The 13,566-nt window shown below is 50.0% G+C and overlaps 1 protein-coding gene across 2 annotated transcripts in view; it reads left to right on the forward strand.

Annotated features, from left to right (window-relative positions):
* Nucleotides 1-355: 355 nt before the first annotated feature.
* Nucleotides 356-13,566, forward strand: part of ror1 (receptor tyrosine kinase-like orphan receptor 1) — a 113,870-nt gene continuing 100,659 nt past the window's right edge. For both annotated transcript variants that reach the window (XM_035648413.2, XM_035648414.2), the window contains exon 1: nt 356-784. In XM_035648413.2, coding sequence (XP_035504306.1) covers nt 679-784 — 106 coding nt within the window. In that variant the 5' untranslated portion in view covers nt 356-678. The remainder of the gene's footprint in view (nt 785-13,566) is intronic.

Consider the following 13,566-nt stretch of genomic DNA (forward strand, 5'->3'; position numbering starts at 1 on the left):
TTTTTTTTTGCTTATTGCTAAATTTGCTTCCAGTTGAAGTTCATTCATTAAAAACAGAAGTTGAAGAGGCAGTGACGTCCCTTTAGTAGCTGTGGTGGAGTTTTTGATTGTATCAGATGACCTCCCCCCCCCCCCCCCCAGGACTTTTTCTCCTCCATCATTTTGGCTCCAAGGGATCCCACGAGGTTCTTGAGTTGTGGGGTCTTAAACACACTGAATTCAGCCCAAACCCCCCAACTTTTGCATGTCTTGAACAGTGGTGTCTCTGAATGGCCCCCGACAGTTCCCGTGATGACCACGTGGTGGCGACACGTGGCTAACGAGAGCCATGTGGCTCCTGTGGAAACAAGTCTCCACGGTGAGTGTGTAGGAAGGATTGCGCTCAGTCAGTCAGTCGGAGGGAGAGAGAGAGAGAGTGCAGGGGAAAGTGAGCTGGGTTCCAGAGAGAAGGGGACGAGACACAACCCAGGACAGACGGAGACAACTTTCTTCCAAGACGCTCACAATTTGTCTTGGTCCCCCTCGCGGAGCGCGTTTTTCTTTGGGTGCGCTTTTTGAAAGAGCGACAGGAAACAACGCGCAAATTATTTTTAGGGTGGGTGGGGGGGGATTAAAAGTGTGAGAGCAGTGGATGTGAGTCGGGAGGGGGGGACAGGTTTTTAACTCATTGCCGGAGGAATGTATCCAACTCGGGCAGCGGCGTGCCAGCGTCTGTGGAGATGTCCAGCCTGCGCGCTCTGGATCGCCCTGCTCCTCCAAAGTGTCCTGGACCTGAGCGCGTCTGGTGAGTCTCAACACTGACTTCCCCCCCCCCCACACAGACACACACACTCTCCTTCCTTCTCCTTCCCTCTCTCTCTACCTCGGAAATCATTGCCCTTGCTTCTCTGCAAACCATACCCTCACTTTGCGGTTCATCCAAACGCGCGTAAATGCAACGTCCAATGTAATCTGTCAACCCTGACCCCCCCCCCCCAAAAAAAAATCATTGCATGAGAGGTCACCTGAACTGCTGAGGTGACTTTGTCCCAGCTGAAAGCCAGGTTGGATCACCCATCACCATGTTCCCTGTGGGGTTATGCACTTTTTAAGAGCACCTTTGTGTTTGTTTTTGAGGATCCTGAACGCATCTCATCATCGCCCTCCCCGACTGTTGCTCCATGGACATAAAGCCGAGCTGTTTGCCACCGTTCAGGCTCCTCTCTCATGCAAATGCTCTTTGGTTTTTAGATTATCGTCCCATTGTACGAGGGAAGACTTGACTCCTTTGGCAGACAATGCGGGGGGGCTCTTAACCAGCCAGCTGGAGAGCTATTGTGCCCCCCCCACACCCATCCACATGTAAAGATAAGGGATGCATAACGGCCCATTGAAGAAGGAGCAGCCATTTAGGGTTTGGTTGCTGTGTGTGTGTGTGTGTGTGTGTGTGTGTGTGGTGCCTATTGGAGCCAATAAGATGAGAATCCAAAAACATGGTCCGTGGCCTTAAAGAAATACAGCCCGCAGCCCCCAAAAGCAAAGAGTTTATCAGTTGTCTGTATATTCCGCCGCCCGTTACATGTCCGAGTGTGTGTGCCCTTCAGTGGCCTGCATGGTTTATGTAACCTGCTTTTGGTTGACTCATATAAGTATGATTGAGTTTGGTTTGAATAAGATGTGAGCTGTTTACGAAGCTGCGTCTCTTTTGGTCCCTCTGGCTTCTGAGAGCTCAGCGAGTACGAGACTCGTCCTCCCCTCCCAGATGGGCAGAGAGATAAATTATCTCCGGAAGGTTTTTTTTCTCCTCTGGTTTGTTTGGATTGTCTCCGTCCTCCTCAGATGCTCTCGACCGTTATTTACAGCGGCGGTGTACAATGTATGTGCTGCGCTGCCCGTTAAGCACTTCTTTCCTTTGCCGTCCCCCCTTTCCTTCTCTCCATCTTCAGCCACCTCTCTCTCTCTCTCTCTCTCTCTTTTTTTTCTGCTATGAGGCAGAGGAATGTTAATCCACATTACTTAACCGGATGAATTTGCTATAACTTCTTCAAATGGAGTTTCGTGACTTGTGTGTGGAGCGGAGGAGAGCCAAAGCCCCGGCTCCCGCAGCTACATCATATCTGAGAATAGACGAGTGGAAATTTATTTAGCGAGATCTACCCTGAAAATTCAATTTCATACCCTAACACTGTCATTCGGGAAGCAAACTGGATTTGCCTCCTACTGCGGAAGCTGCTTCGGTCTGCGTCTCTCGGAGACAATCCGCGGGTCGTGTTATGATCCTGACACTGACCTTTTTTTTTCCTCTACAATCCAATAACCTTTCAGTGTGGCCTCAACAGTTATGCAGGGGAAAAGACGCGCCCACTGAGATGCTCTTTGTTTCTTCAGTCGCGTCCACAAACTTGACCTTCTGTTCACCGCAAACGACGCGGACCCAGGATATGTTATCAGTTTTTAGGACGGCAACACCGGGAGCCTTGTCTCGCTGCAACCGGGAAGAGGTCAGCGGGGAACAGCAGCAGCAGCAGCAGCAGCAGCAGCAGCGGCTGCGGCCTCTACCGCGATCAAACGTGAGGAGGAGCGCGCGTCGCCCCTTGGTCATCAGTGGCCGCGGGGACACGGCGTGGACTTCTGGCTACCGAGCACACGTGACGAGGGAAGAAAGTGAAAGGTGCGTCTCTCTGTCTCTCTCTCTCTCTCTCTCTCTCGTGCCGCCTGGTTCTCCGGCCTGTCTGCGAGCTAACAGCCAGAGGTCAGGAGGTCGTGGGTCTGTCGCTGTGGTCCAAGAGTCAGCATTTTCTGGGAACAATCAGGGGGCTTCCCCTGACCACGGCGAGGGAGGGAGGGGGGGGGGGGGGTTCGTTTACGGGGCAGACTTGAGGTAAAAACCAACATTAAGAAAACAAATTGCATTGTTTAGCTTATTTTTAAGGATAAGCATTGTTGCTTTTGCAAATCACAACTGTCCCTTATAAATATTCTCCTACAATTCAATGGCCATGTATTGTTCCCCCCCCCCCCCAGATTTCTGTACAGAGTGATCAGATTATCAGATTATTACCGCGGTGCACGTCAATGCACCTTTCATTCAAACGTATACGACGCTAAAGCTACTGTCGGAATCGCCGCCGACTGTCATTCCATCTATTTACCTTTTGCTCTTGACCCCCCGAAGTAATAGTCTGTGACACGTCCATAAAAAGGATGTGACGACGGTGTGTTTTTTTAAACTGTGGATGTTTCTGAATGTTGGGGGTGATTCACCTCTGCACATAAAAGGTCCTCTGCGGGGCGGCGACTATGTGAAATGTGTTTGGAGTTGCGTTTAGCCCTTCAATAACACTCGGGAAAGGCTATAAATCACGACGGGGCGTTTTTTTTCAATGGCACGCACCCACTGTTGACACTACAGGCACTTCACCCCCCCGGAGGAAAGGAAATGTCCTCCGTTCGACTGGCTGAGTGTGTAGGAGCTTGTCCTGCTCTGCTCTCGCCGGCTGCTACCGAGATGTCTATCGCCACGGTTACAGGTCTTCTGGCATTTTTCTCAGACTGCTATTAGAGGGAGCAATTTACCAGGAGGAGGCGAAGGAGATGTCAGAGTCAAATGCCGGCGCCTTTGTTCTGCACGCGGTCCTCGGACGGTGTCGGTGTTGTTACTGTGACCATAAGATGGAGCTTAAAGCAACCGGCCATGCGACTGTTCTCTCTCTCTCTCTCTTCTCTCCTCCTCGCTCTTCTTTCCACCTCAGCTCTCTCGACCCCAAGTTTTTATCTCCTCCGCGGCCGCCAAGCGCTCGCTCACTGCGGGAGCCGCTGTGTTCCTCTGCAACACTGTGAGGTCTCGAACTCTCCCTGTGCAAAGTGCCTTGAGATGAATGCATGTTAGGATTTGGCGCCATGCGAGATGACAACTGAATCCTTGTTCCATTCATGCAAATCAGCCACTCACTCCCGAGGCTGCTCAGTTTGTGTCACCGGCGCGATACGACCACCATTCCTCCTCTTAATGCACTACTCTCATCGACTTGATTGATGGCGTATACCAGATGTGTTAAGGGGGAAATGTCGGACTCCGCCACGGTCCGAGTGGTACATCTCCCTCAGATAGACGAGCGCGCCGTGTCCAAGGCCCCGACTCCCACCCTGCGCTCAGTGCACGTTCCAACCAAGTCAGGCATCAAGTGGTGTGCATCCCTAAAAGCTTTTTGGCAGACGCAGAAGAATGTGGCAGGAACTGTATGTGTGAAACAGATGTATGGTCTCTTTTTTTACTGGGAGCCAGGGGGGGGGTTTGATATTTTTCATTTTTTTTTTCTCGGTGTGTTTCTTTTCCCCCGACTCCATTTTGAGCGTGCGAAATGAGACTAAAGTCGCAGACATTAATTTAATCCGCGCTGAGCCATAAATCAAATGTGCCTCGGGGAAAGAAAAAAAAAAATCTGTTTCATGTCGCTAATTTAAAACATGGCTGTGTAAATGATATTGTGCTCCGGCCATTTCCCCCCCCGCTTCCCATTTGTTATTGGGCCCGCGTGGCCACTCCGCGGGGCCTCGGCGTGGCCACGGGGGCAGAAATTGTTCAGGGGGACATTGCGCGCTAATTGTTCCACTGATGTGGAGCCAGGGCGGTGATTTTTTTTGTTGTTGCCTTATTTCTTCTCATTAATGTTTAAAAAAAAAAAAATGTCTCCACAACCAGGCCTCCTTCATTGACAACTCCAGAATTCACCGCATATGAGGTCCACTCATGATGTGAGATGACAGTGCTACAGTTGTTTTCCACTGCGCTGCTGGGCCGAAGGGAACGTCTTGATAATACGTTGTCAACGCTCGGTCGACGGGCAAATTTTTTGGGAAGAAGCCTGATTTAGGGCTTTCCTCCTTTTTTCGTGGATCGATTCTCTGCCAAGTCCGGCGAAAAGAAGAAAAAAAAAATTCTCTCCGCGAACGGCAAGGAGCGTAAATTTCCTGCCTTTGCGTAATTTTGCCAGAAGAAAAAGAAGCTCTTATTTCCACAAATGGTGCTCGCTTGTCGCCCCGCGGTCAGAGTTCCCTCGGAGAGGCGGCGGTTTAAATCGAAAAAAAGCCAAAGCCAGATCACTTTGATGAAGTTTCTGCCACTACAGGCTGCAGCCGAGCGTGAAAACCCCCTTTTTCCTGCAATTTACTGTCTTGCGCAGGAGGCCAGTCGGTTGGAGAGGAAGAAAGGAAGAGAAAAGAAAAAAACCCTCGACCGGGGTTCAGACGAATGCAGCACTGGATTAGGAGACGGAACAAAACAAAAAAAAAAAAAAAAAGAACACTGGTGCAGGTTTTTTAGTGACGCAGTCGAGGAGACCGAGTGGCACTTCACTGATTCTAAAAGAGTCGGGCCTCACTCAGGAAATAAGCTGCAGCAAGGCAGCAATAATTTCCTTTCTTTTTACAAGTGTAACGGTCCATAAATAGACTGAATTATACTTGACCTCTCTACTCAAGTTGACCTGTACACTGTGTGTATGTCTGACTACAAATGAAATGGCTCAGTGTACCTTTGTTTTTTTTATTCAATACTCTCTGTGTCGATGCCCTTCAACTGCAGCCTGGAAGACAAATTACCGCTGCCACATAAAAAAAAAAAAAGTCCTCTGCTGTACTTTACACACACACACACACACACACACACACACACACGCGCAACACAATGAGGCCCCTTTTTTGCTTGCAGTCGCAAAAGGGGGGGGGCGGGCCGCGGGTGCAGCAGCGTGCCGACGACAGTGTGACACTTTAATGAGTCTGATGGAGTAAGCCACACGCACTGCCTATCAGCTTCCCCCCCGCGTGCACTCGGCGCGGCTCCCGACGTTGACGGCTAACGGGGAATGGCGGCGGCTTTAAGAGCCCCCGAGTTTTTACTGGGACCACTCCTCGTCGCAGTTTTCTCAAATTACTGCTCCGCTGGCGGCTTAATAGGTGGAGATCATGCTACATTTCATTTAATATGGGTGCGGGGCAGGGGGGGGGGGCTGCAGGATGAAACATGGCTTTTTCAATTCCTGCGTATGTGTCGGAGTAAATCTTTTAAAGCCCTGTTTGCGTTGCATTAAGGACTTCAGAACCCCCCCCCCCCCCCCCCCCCCCCCCCCCCCGCTGCAGGCGGAGGGGCCGATCTCCTCCCGCCCCCACAATTAGGCCTCTGTACGACGCCTCGCTCGCTCTAAAGTATTAAATACCTCGAGACTCCATTTTTCCCGTCTCTGCCAGAAAATATTAGTATTTATTTTCTGGAAAAAAACCTTATGTGTACCGGTATCAGCCACTGGTATCGGAATTCTGCCTCCACGAAATCAATTTTCCTATAATTTCTGAAGTCGTTGGCCAAACGATTTAATCTGCAAAGGTTTAACTGCATTTGTTTGATATTTGGCAAGTGGCACTCGAGTCACAACTCAACGAGGGCCAGAAGCATTTCAAGTACTCGACGCTCGTGGATACAAATGGTCTGGACTGTTTTTAGGTTTTTTTTCATTTGGAAAACTTGTGCACATTCATCCCTCAAATTAGGTTTCCTTTTCCAGTCGTGTACGCACAGACCTACTTTCTTCTTACTGCTGGAGATCAGGAACAAGTCAACCCCTCCACCACCACCACCACCACCAGTATGACATCAAAACTCCCTGGCGTTCCTCTTATCTGGCTGGCACAGGACGAATGCTGGCACTCTCTCCCGGTTTTCTTTTTTCGCCAACCCCCCTTTCTCACTCTCTTGGCCGTCTTCTCTCTCTCACACACACACACACACACACACACACACACACACACACACACACACACACACACACACACACACACACACACACACACAGACACACACATGCAGATACACAGACACACACATGCAGATACACAGACACACACATGCAGATACACAGACACACACAGACACACACACACACACACAGACACACACACACAGACACACACATATAGACACACAGACACACACATGCAGATACGCACACACACACACAAACACACATACAGATACACAGACACACACACACACACACACACACACACACAGACACACACACACACACACACAGACACACACACACACACACACACACACACACACACACACACAGACACACACACAGTTGTGCATCTGCTCCACTTCGCCCCTTCTTGCCTGGCTGACTGACATGCTGCTCTTGGCCGCGCCGCTTGTGTTTACTCAACAATAACGGAGAGCGGCGTGGCTCCACACCAGCTCCTGCCATCTCTTCTTTTCTCTCCAACAGACACAATCATAGCCGACTCATACTGGCCTCTGGTAATGTCTTTTTTTTCTTTCTTTTTTTTTTTCAAGCATTCGGCATTTTCTAAATTCGCGCACGTCCACAGAGAAACGCTTCCTTCGTCCTCGGAGTGGCTCTGTCTGCGGCGTTGTGATGATGCGAGAGGGGAAGTGCCCGAGGGGGAAGTTTTAATCAGAGTTTGGCTCTCGCCGTATCGCGTCTGCTGCGGCTGCGCCGCGAAAACCATCGGACCATCAGCTCCACAGCGACATTTATATAAACGCATCGCCCCGCCGTTATTAATAGAACATCGTCGCGCGCTTTTTTTTTTTTCTCACAGTTTGGGGTTTCCAGAAATTATTCTTGGCAAGTGCATCAAATCGAATCGCTCTCTGTCTCCGTCTCTGCCTGGGCTTTTTCCTCCTCTTTTCGCCCGTCCAACACAAACAAATGATGTAAATAAACACATTTCCCCGCAATAAATAACACATTTCCCCCCCCCCCGTTGCAAACTCTTCTCCTCGGAATAATTAAACCAGAGATGTGTGGCCTGCAGGAAATGGAATTTTATGGGGCTTGTAATGATTTGTATCCACTCAGTGAATGAACTCAGTGCTTTCTCCCCCTCCCGTGTGTGTGTGTGTGTGTGTGTGTGTGTGTGTGTGTGTGTGTGTGTGTGTGTGTGTGTGTGTGTGTGTGTGTGTGTGTGTGTGTGTGTGTGTGTGTGTGTGTGTGTGTGTGTGTGTGTGTGTGTGTGTGTGTGTGTGTGTGTGTGTGTGTGTGTGTGTGTGTGTGTGTGTGTGTGTGTGCGCGCGCGCGCGCGTTCTGCAATCGGTAACTATGGAGACCGTGATCCTGCTTTAAGCTGGAAGTTAAGAATGACTTCCTCTAAATGTTTTCTTTTTTCTTTTCAAGCTGCCACTTTACTTAAAAAAAAAAATGCTTTGACCCCCAAATAGATTCATGGATCTGCAGAAGTAATACCAACGAGACTGTCAATGTCGAATCCCTTTTTTTCCGCTTATTTTGATTAAAGCCGGTGTCACTTGTAGATTATTAGCTCATCACTTTTTCCCCCGATAGATTATATATAGACGATATTATCTTCCCAGTTACCATTAAATTTGAGTCTTAATCCCTCCAGCTGTGGAACGTCTGCGCTCAGCGTTGCAGCAGATGTTGAATTTATTGTTGCCTTCACATTTATTGTTGTCGTCCACCGGAGGAACTGGTTCGCTGTGCGGGCACCGGCTGTATTTTGTGCAATGTGTTTTTCTACTTTGGTTGAAAGCTCTTGGCAGGCCTTGTGTTATATGTGTGTTAGGTGTTGTCTTACTCCTAAATGGGATTTACGGTAATGGTTCTTTCGACTTGCTCGTCTCGTCTGCTTCTTTTCAGTTCCCATTTAATTTCTACCCCTTTTTCTTTTTCCCTCCCAAAATAACCTCAAATCCACAGCCCGGTCCCATGGCATCAGTGCCTTCAAATTTAATCTGGCCCTGTCTTGCTTGTTAGGTTTGTAATTGAATGAAAAGAAGTAACCATGATTTTATCAAATTGGCGTATGACCTAATTTACAATTAACTCTAAAATTGAAGTGCATTACTTCGATCAGATGACTGCGTTGTGCACTCAGAGTTGTCCGAGTTATGACTGCGTGAGCATAAATATAAATCAGTCACAGCGATGCAACGTGCACAAAGAGCGTGGGAAAGTTAAGATCGCTTAAAGTGCACCAGTTTAAGATATGAAAACTTTGCTTACACAGAAAACCAAAAGAGGGAGAGGAGATTATGCCTATTATATTTAATTTAGTCTTAAATAGTGTTTTTAAATGTATAGGCATTAGGGTGGACTTAGTATGTTTGTTTAACCAACGGCTTTGTCACATTGTTTTCCCTATGGAGGCCCCCCTCAACCAGCAGCCAGTGTTAAACCCGCCACTTCATTCACACACAAAAGACTCGAGAGGGGCTGCCGTCAACTGGCGGCTCAGTGCTGTTGTCCAGGGGGTCTCGAGCGCTCACGTGTAAGGGGCAGCGAGCGATCAGGGACAAAGGGCGTCTCTCGCACTGGCCGCGAACCCGCAGCCTCGCAGACCGACGTGCTGACCACTAGGCCAAAAACCCCTGAGCCGTAGCGTCTCCTTGAGGTGTCGAGGAGTGATGTTTACAACCTGCAAACGCAGTGTTGCGTGGTGCGGTCCGCACCATTTCGTTGGTTGTTTTTTTTTGGATTTGCAGAGCCAGGGCGGGGCCGAAAACCCCGATTCACCTACTGCCCCTTTAAGCAGCACTGCATTTCATACTATGGAAACAACCAGCCGCAACAAGAGCATCACTGCCAACATCGCACACTGTGTCGACGTCCACCACGACAGCAGATTGCGACTATAATGTTCAGGAACCAGAAACCATAAATAAAACAATGACTTAGCACGGACAGACCAAAAAAAAAAAAAGGCAGCCATGAGAATTTCTTTCCGACTTAAATGGAAATTCCCTTTCGATCCGTTCTAATCCTGTGTTGACCACGCTGACCGAGGAATCTGGATGTTAAAGTTCTCGCTGGCTGTAACTCTGAAGTGCCGTCAGTTAAATGCCCATCTCGCGAAACCGCCGCTGGCTACAGCCCTCCGTCTAATTCAGCTCCAGGCCGGGAAATCTCTGCCCGAGTGGCCCGGCGAGTGTGGTGGAGCGTCGTCCCGTGAAACGGACTTGGTGATGGGACACAGAGAAAAAATTGGTCAACCGTCAGCTTTTTGGAAGTTTGGTCCAAGTTTTGCTTTCTTCAAAGGTTCTACGTGAAGTTTCAAACCATCGCGATCCTTGAGAGCGTGCAGATTATGGCGAGATGGCCGAGGCAAAGAGTTTTGGCGAAACCTCAAAGCTTTTCTTCAGTCTTGGGGGGAAAAAAGCTGTTGCCGTGCCCACACACTCTTTGGTGGCCTCCTAAATCCATTTTAGCCTGATGGCATTGCCACACGGCAGCTTCTTTTCAAGACAACGTTACTGACCAACACCAACCAGACTGCGCATCAATTTGAAACGGACCAAGCGGGTGACTGGGATGTTTGAACGGCTGGTGAAAGCTGCAGGACAGTCTTAAATATTCCTAGTGCAGGAAGCCGTCGCTGTTTTATAGTGACGGGGGCCTACGCCGTCTCCTCCACTTCTGTCTCCTTGTCATTCCGTCAGAGAGTTCAGCTCATGTATTGGGGGGGGGGGGGGCTCTGTATTCATCCCGGGGCGGCTGGAAAGGAATCTCGTCGACTGGGGCGCCTTCGACCAGGAATTCATACATTTATCCTGTGGGATCCCGAATGCCGCCGGTGCAGGATCTCTATCTCTCTCTCTCTGACGTGGATGAAAAAACAACGGGAAGTGTTGAGGGGGGAATTTACCAGTTAAACCCCCCCCCCGACACACACACACACACACTTTTCATATTTCCACTTTCAACAGTAACTTCATTTCCAGGCGGATGTTTATCGAAGCTGACACTGACGGAACTACCCGACTTAAAGTTTATTTACTTCCCGTGTGCCGCTCGCACCTCACTGTCTCTTTGTATATATTCCTTGTCCCCCCCCCCCCCCCCCCCCCCCCCCCCCCCCCCCCCCCCCCCCCCCGTTTCCCCTCCTTTCTCTCGGAGAGCATTGATTTCAGCAGGGCAGGAAATGAAACTGCATTGCCCTGCGACTCCCAGCAGGAGAGGGGGAGGTGGGGGGGGGGGGGGGGGGGGGGGGGAGAGGTTCACTGAGTAAGAGAAGCCCAGCTCTAGTTTGGAAAGGGATTTGAGAGTGCGAGGACGGGGATGGGCCCGGCTCGGCACAGAGCAAGCTGAGGGGGCGAAGAGCGACGCGGAGACGAGAAAACCTATTTTCATTATGGCGTTTGACTGGCGGGGGGCTTAATATGAACTCTCGGCCGGTCACGTCGAGCAAAAAGAACCCCCCCCCCCCCCCCCCCCGAAACATTTGGCTCATTAGAGGAGCACGTGGTAGAAGGAGGTAGACAGAAATAAACAGCAGCGGCGTGAGACTGAAGAAACGGGGGTCTCACTGGTTCAAGGGCCGGTGGGCCCCTTGGCTCCTGACCTCCATCCCTCCATCAGAAGTCAATGATCTTCTCCTCAGAGGGGCCGGTATAAGAGGCTTAGACCCGCGTGATCCCGCTGCCTGTTTGTTTAACCTCTGCGTTGCCTGCCTTAGCGCTGCTAAGCTCTGCCCAGAAGAGCTCATTACCCCTCGGCCCCCGCGTCCCTCTTCCCGTTTCGTCCGGCCGTCGAGCACGCCGCTAGAAATGTAACGGTCGCCTCGCGTCAACAATTTTCGGGGGGGGGGGGGGGGGGGAATCGGATTTTCCGGCGCTTCACCGCTCCACACTCGTCCTTAGCGGGACATAAAAGCGGTCGGCCACGATTGGAGCAAAAAGGAGCGATGGCGCAGCTTCAGCGTCTCCGCAGATTGTCTGGATAGAATATTTATTGAGCTTTTCATGGGGAGGGACGTCTGTTTATACCGCTGGATGCATTGAATGATGTTTTACTTGAAAAAAAGGTCGGGGCCCTTCCCTGTAGATGTGCACAGCCCGAAGGGGCCTGCTGCAGTGAAATATGGAGAAAACAAACAAACGGAAAAAATTAAAGGGGAAAGAGAAGGAAAGAGAAATCTCAGCTATGGGCACTGTGGCTTATTATTCCTGACATGTTCTGTTGAAAAAGGCTCAAAACGAAATGGGCCGGTGCTGATGATCCTGAGCGAGACGGATCGCTGCAGCTGTGATTCACGACTGTTGGGGGTAGGAGCAGAGATGTTGCCCCCCCCCCCCCCCGATTCCGATTCTGATGCCGGGGCTTTGCGTATCGGCCGATGAGAGCACAGTTCTGATACCAGTGCACGGCATAGCAACTCGTGTAAACGTATTTCATCAGCTGTTTGCTACGTAACCCAGTGCGGAAGTGACGATCGCTATCGTTGTCGTTTGGCCTGGCTCAGGTTGAACCCTCCGAATAATAGATACACACAGAGAGCGAATGCCATAGAACCCTGGTGTGACATTATTAGGAATGAACAACAATCCCGTCCTTTAAATAGCTGTTTGAGTGCAGCAACGGCTCACGGAAATGAAAGATCTTTAGAGTTTTAAGCGGTAATGGCAACTTCAAAACGAAATAAATCTCGGGATGCATATATCTGTATGTCCGAGTGGGGGTGGCGTTCAAACGACGGTACAGCCGGTCCGCAGCTTCCCCCCGTACAGTGACAATATGGCGGTGCCAGCGTGTCTGTGCAGCGCTCATATCAGGATTTTTTTTTCGGCCAAAACTGGTAAATTGGTGCGACCGTAATTTTCGTCTTCTCATCATCTGGACGTTTGGTCCAAAGCTGCTTCTTGTCCCAGTTACATCCGGCAGCCTGTTCCGTCCCGTCTCCCTGTTGATGTTGTCACTTTAGTCGTCTGTGTCCACAACACCAGACGTGCAGTGAACCACTTGCCCCCCCCCCCCCCCAACCCCCCGCTGCCCTCGCTTTGCACCCCGGGCCTTATTGGTCCGTTTATTCTTTAATTTAAACTTGATTTAACATCTGCCAGCTGGCTAACTTGACCTCTGACGGCCTCCGGCAGGAGTGGACACTCACTGTCTCCACGTGGGCTCCGGTGCGCATGCGAGTTCAAAGACGTTCCCCCTGGGAACCTTTGTTCGCCTCAGCCAACTTGAACAGTTTTCCGAGGTCTGCTTTTTTTTTTATAATAACTAGAAAATGGTAAACCTCAGTGTTGTCCTTTCTGTTTGTCTGCTTGTTTGCTTTGTATCTGTTTTTGTTTGTGTGTGTGTGTGTGTGTGTGTGTGGGCGTAGATACGGGCAGATGAACATGTAGAAGTAGGAATATGCAACATGTGTGATAGGCTGTATTTCCCCCTCATACTAACTTCATTCTTTTCTTTCTATTTATTCGCCATACAATACATCAATATCGCAAGACTACTTGTATTATATTATACATTTTGTGAATTCTGTCACTCCTGCAGTAAATAATATAAAATGCAGTGAACATGCAGTGATTGTTTTAGGGTCAAATTGTTGCTCTTTGATCAGACTTGCAACCCCCCCCCCCCCCCCCCCCCCCCCCCCGGAATTGACCTCCCTTTTTAAACTGTTTGCGTTCGGCTTCCCTCTCTTCACCGATGAGATAAGCGGGTTCGCGAGCGACAGACACTATGTGATGCGCAGGCTGCACTCAGACCGACACAGAAATCACGCAGAGATGAATGGAAGTCTTATTTTTTCGCAGAGCGT

Source organism: Scophthalmus maximus, chromosome 13 (assembly GCF_022379125.1).
Source record: "Scophthalmus maximus strain ysfricsl-2021 chromosome 13, ASM2237912v1, whole genome shotgun sequence".
Taxonomy (NCBI): domain Eukaryota; kingdom Metazoa; phylum Chordata; class Actinopteri; order Pleuronectiformes; family Scophthalmidae; genus Scophthalmus; species Scophthalmus maximus.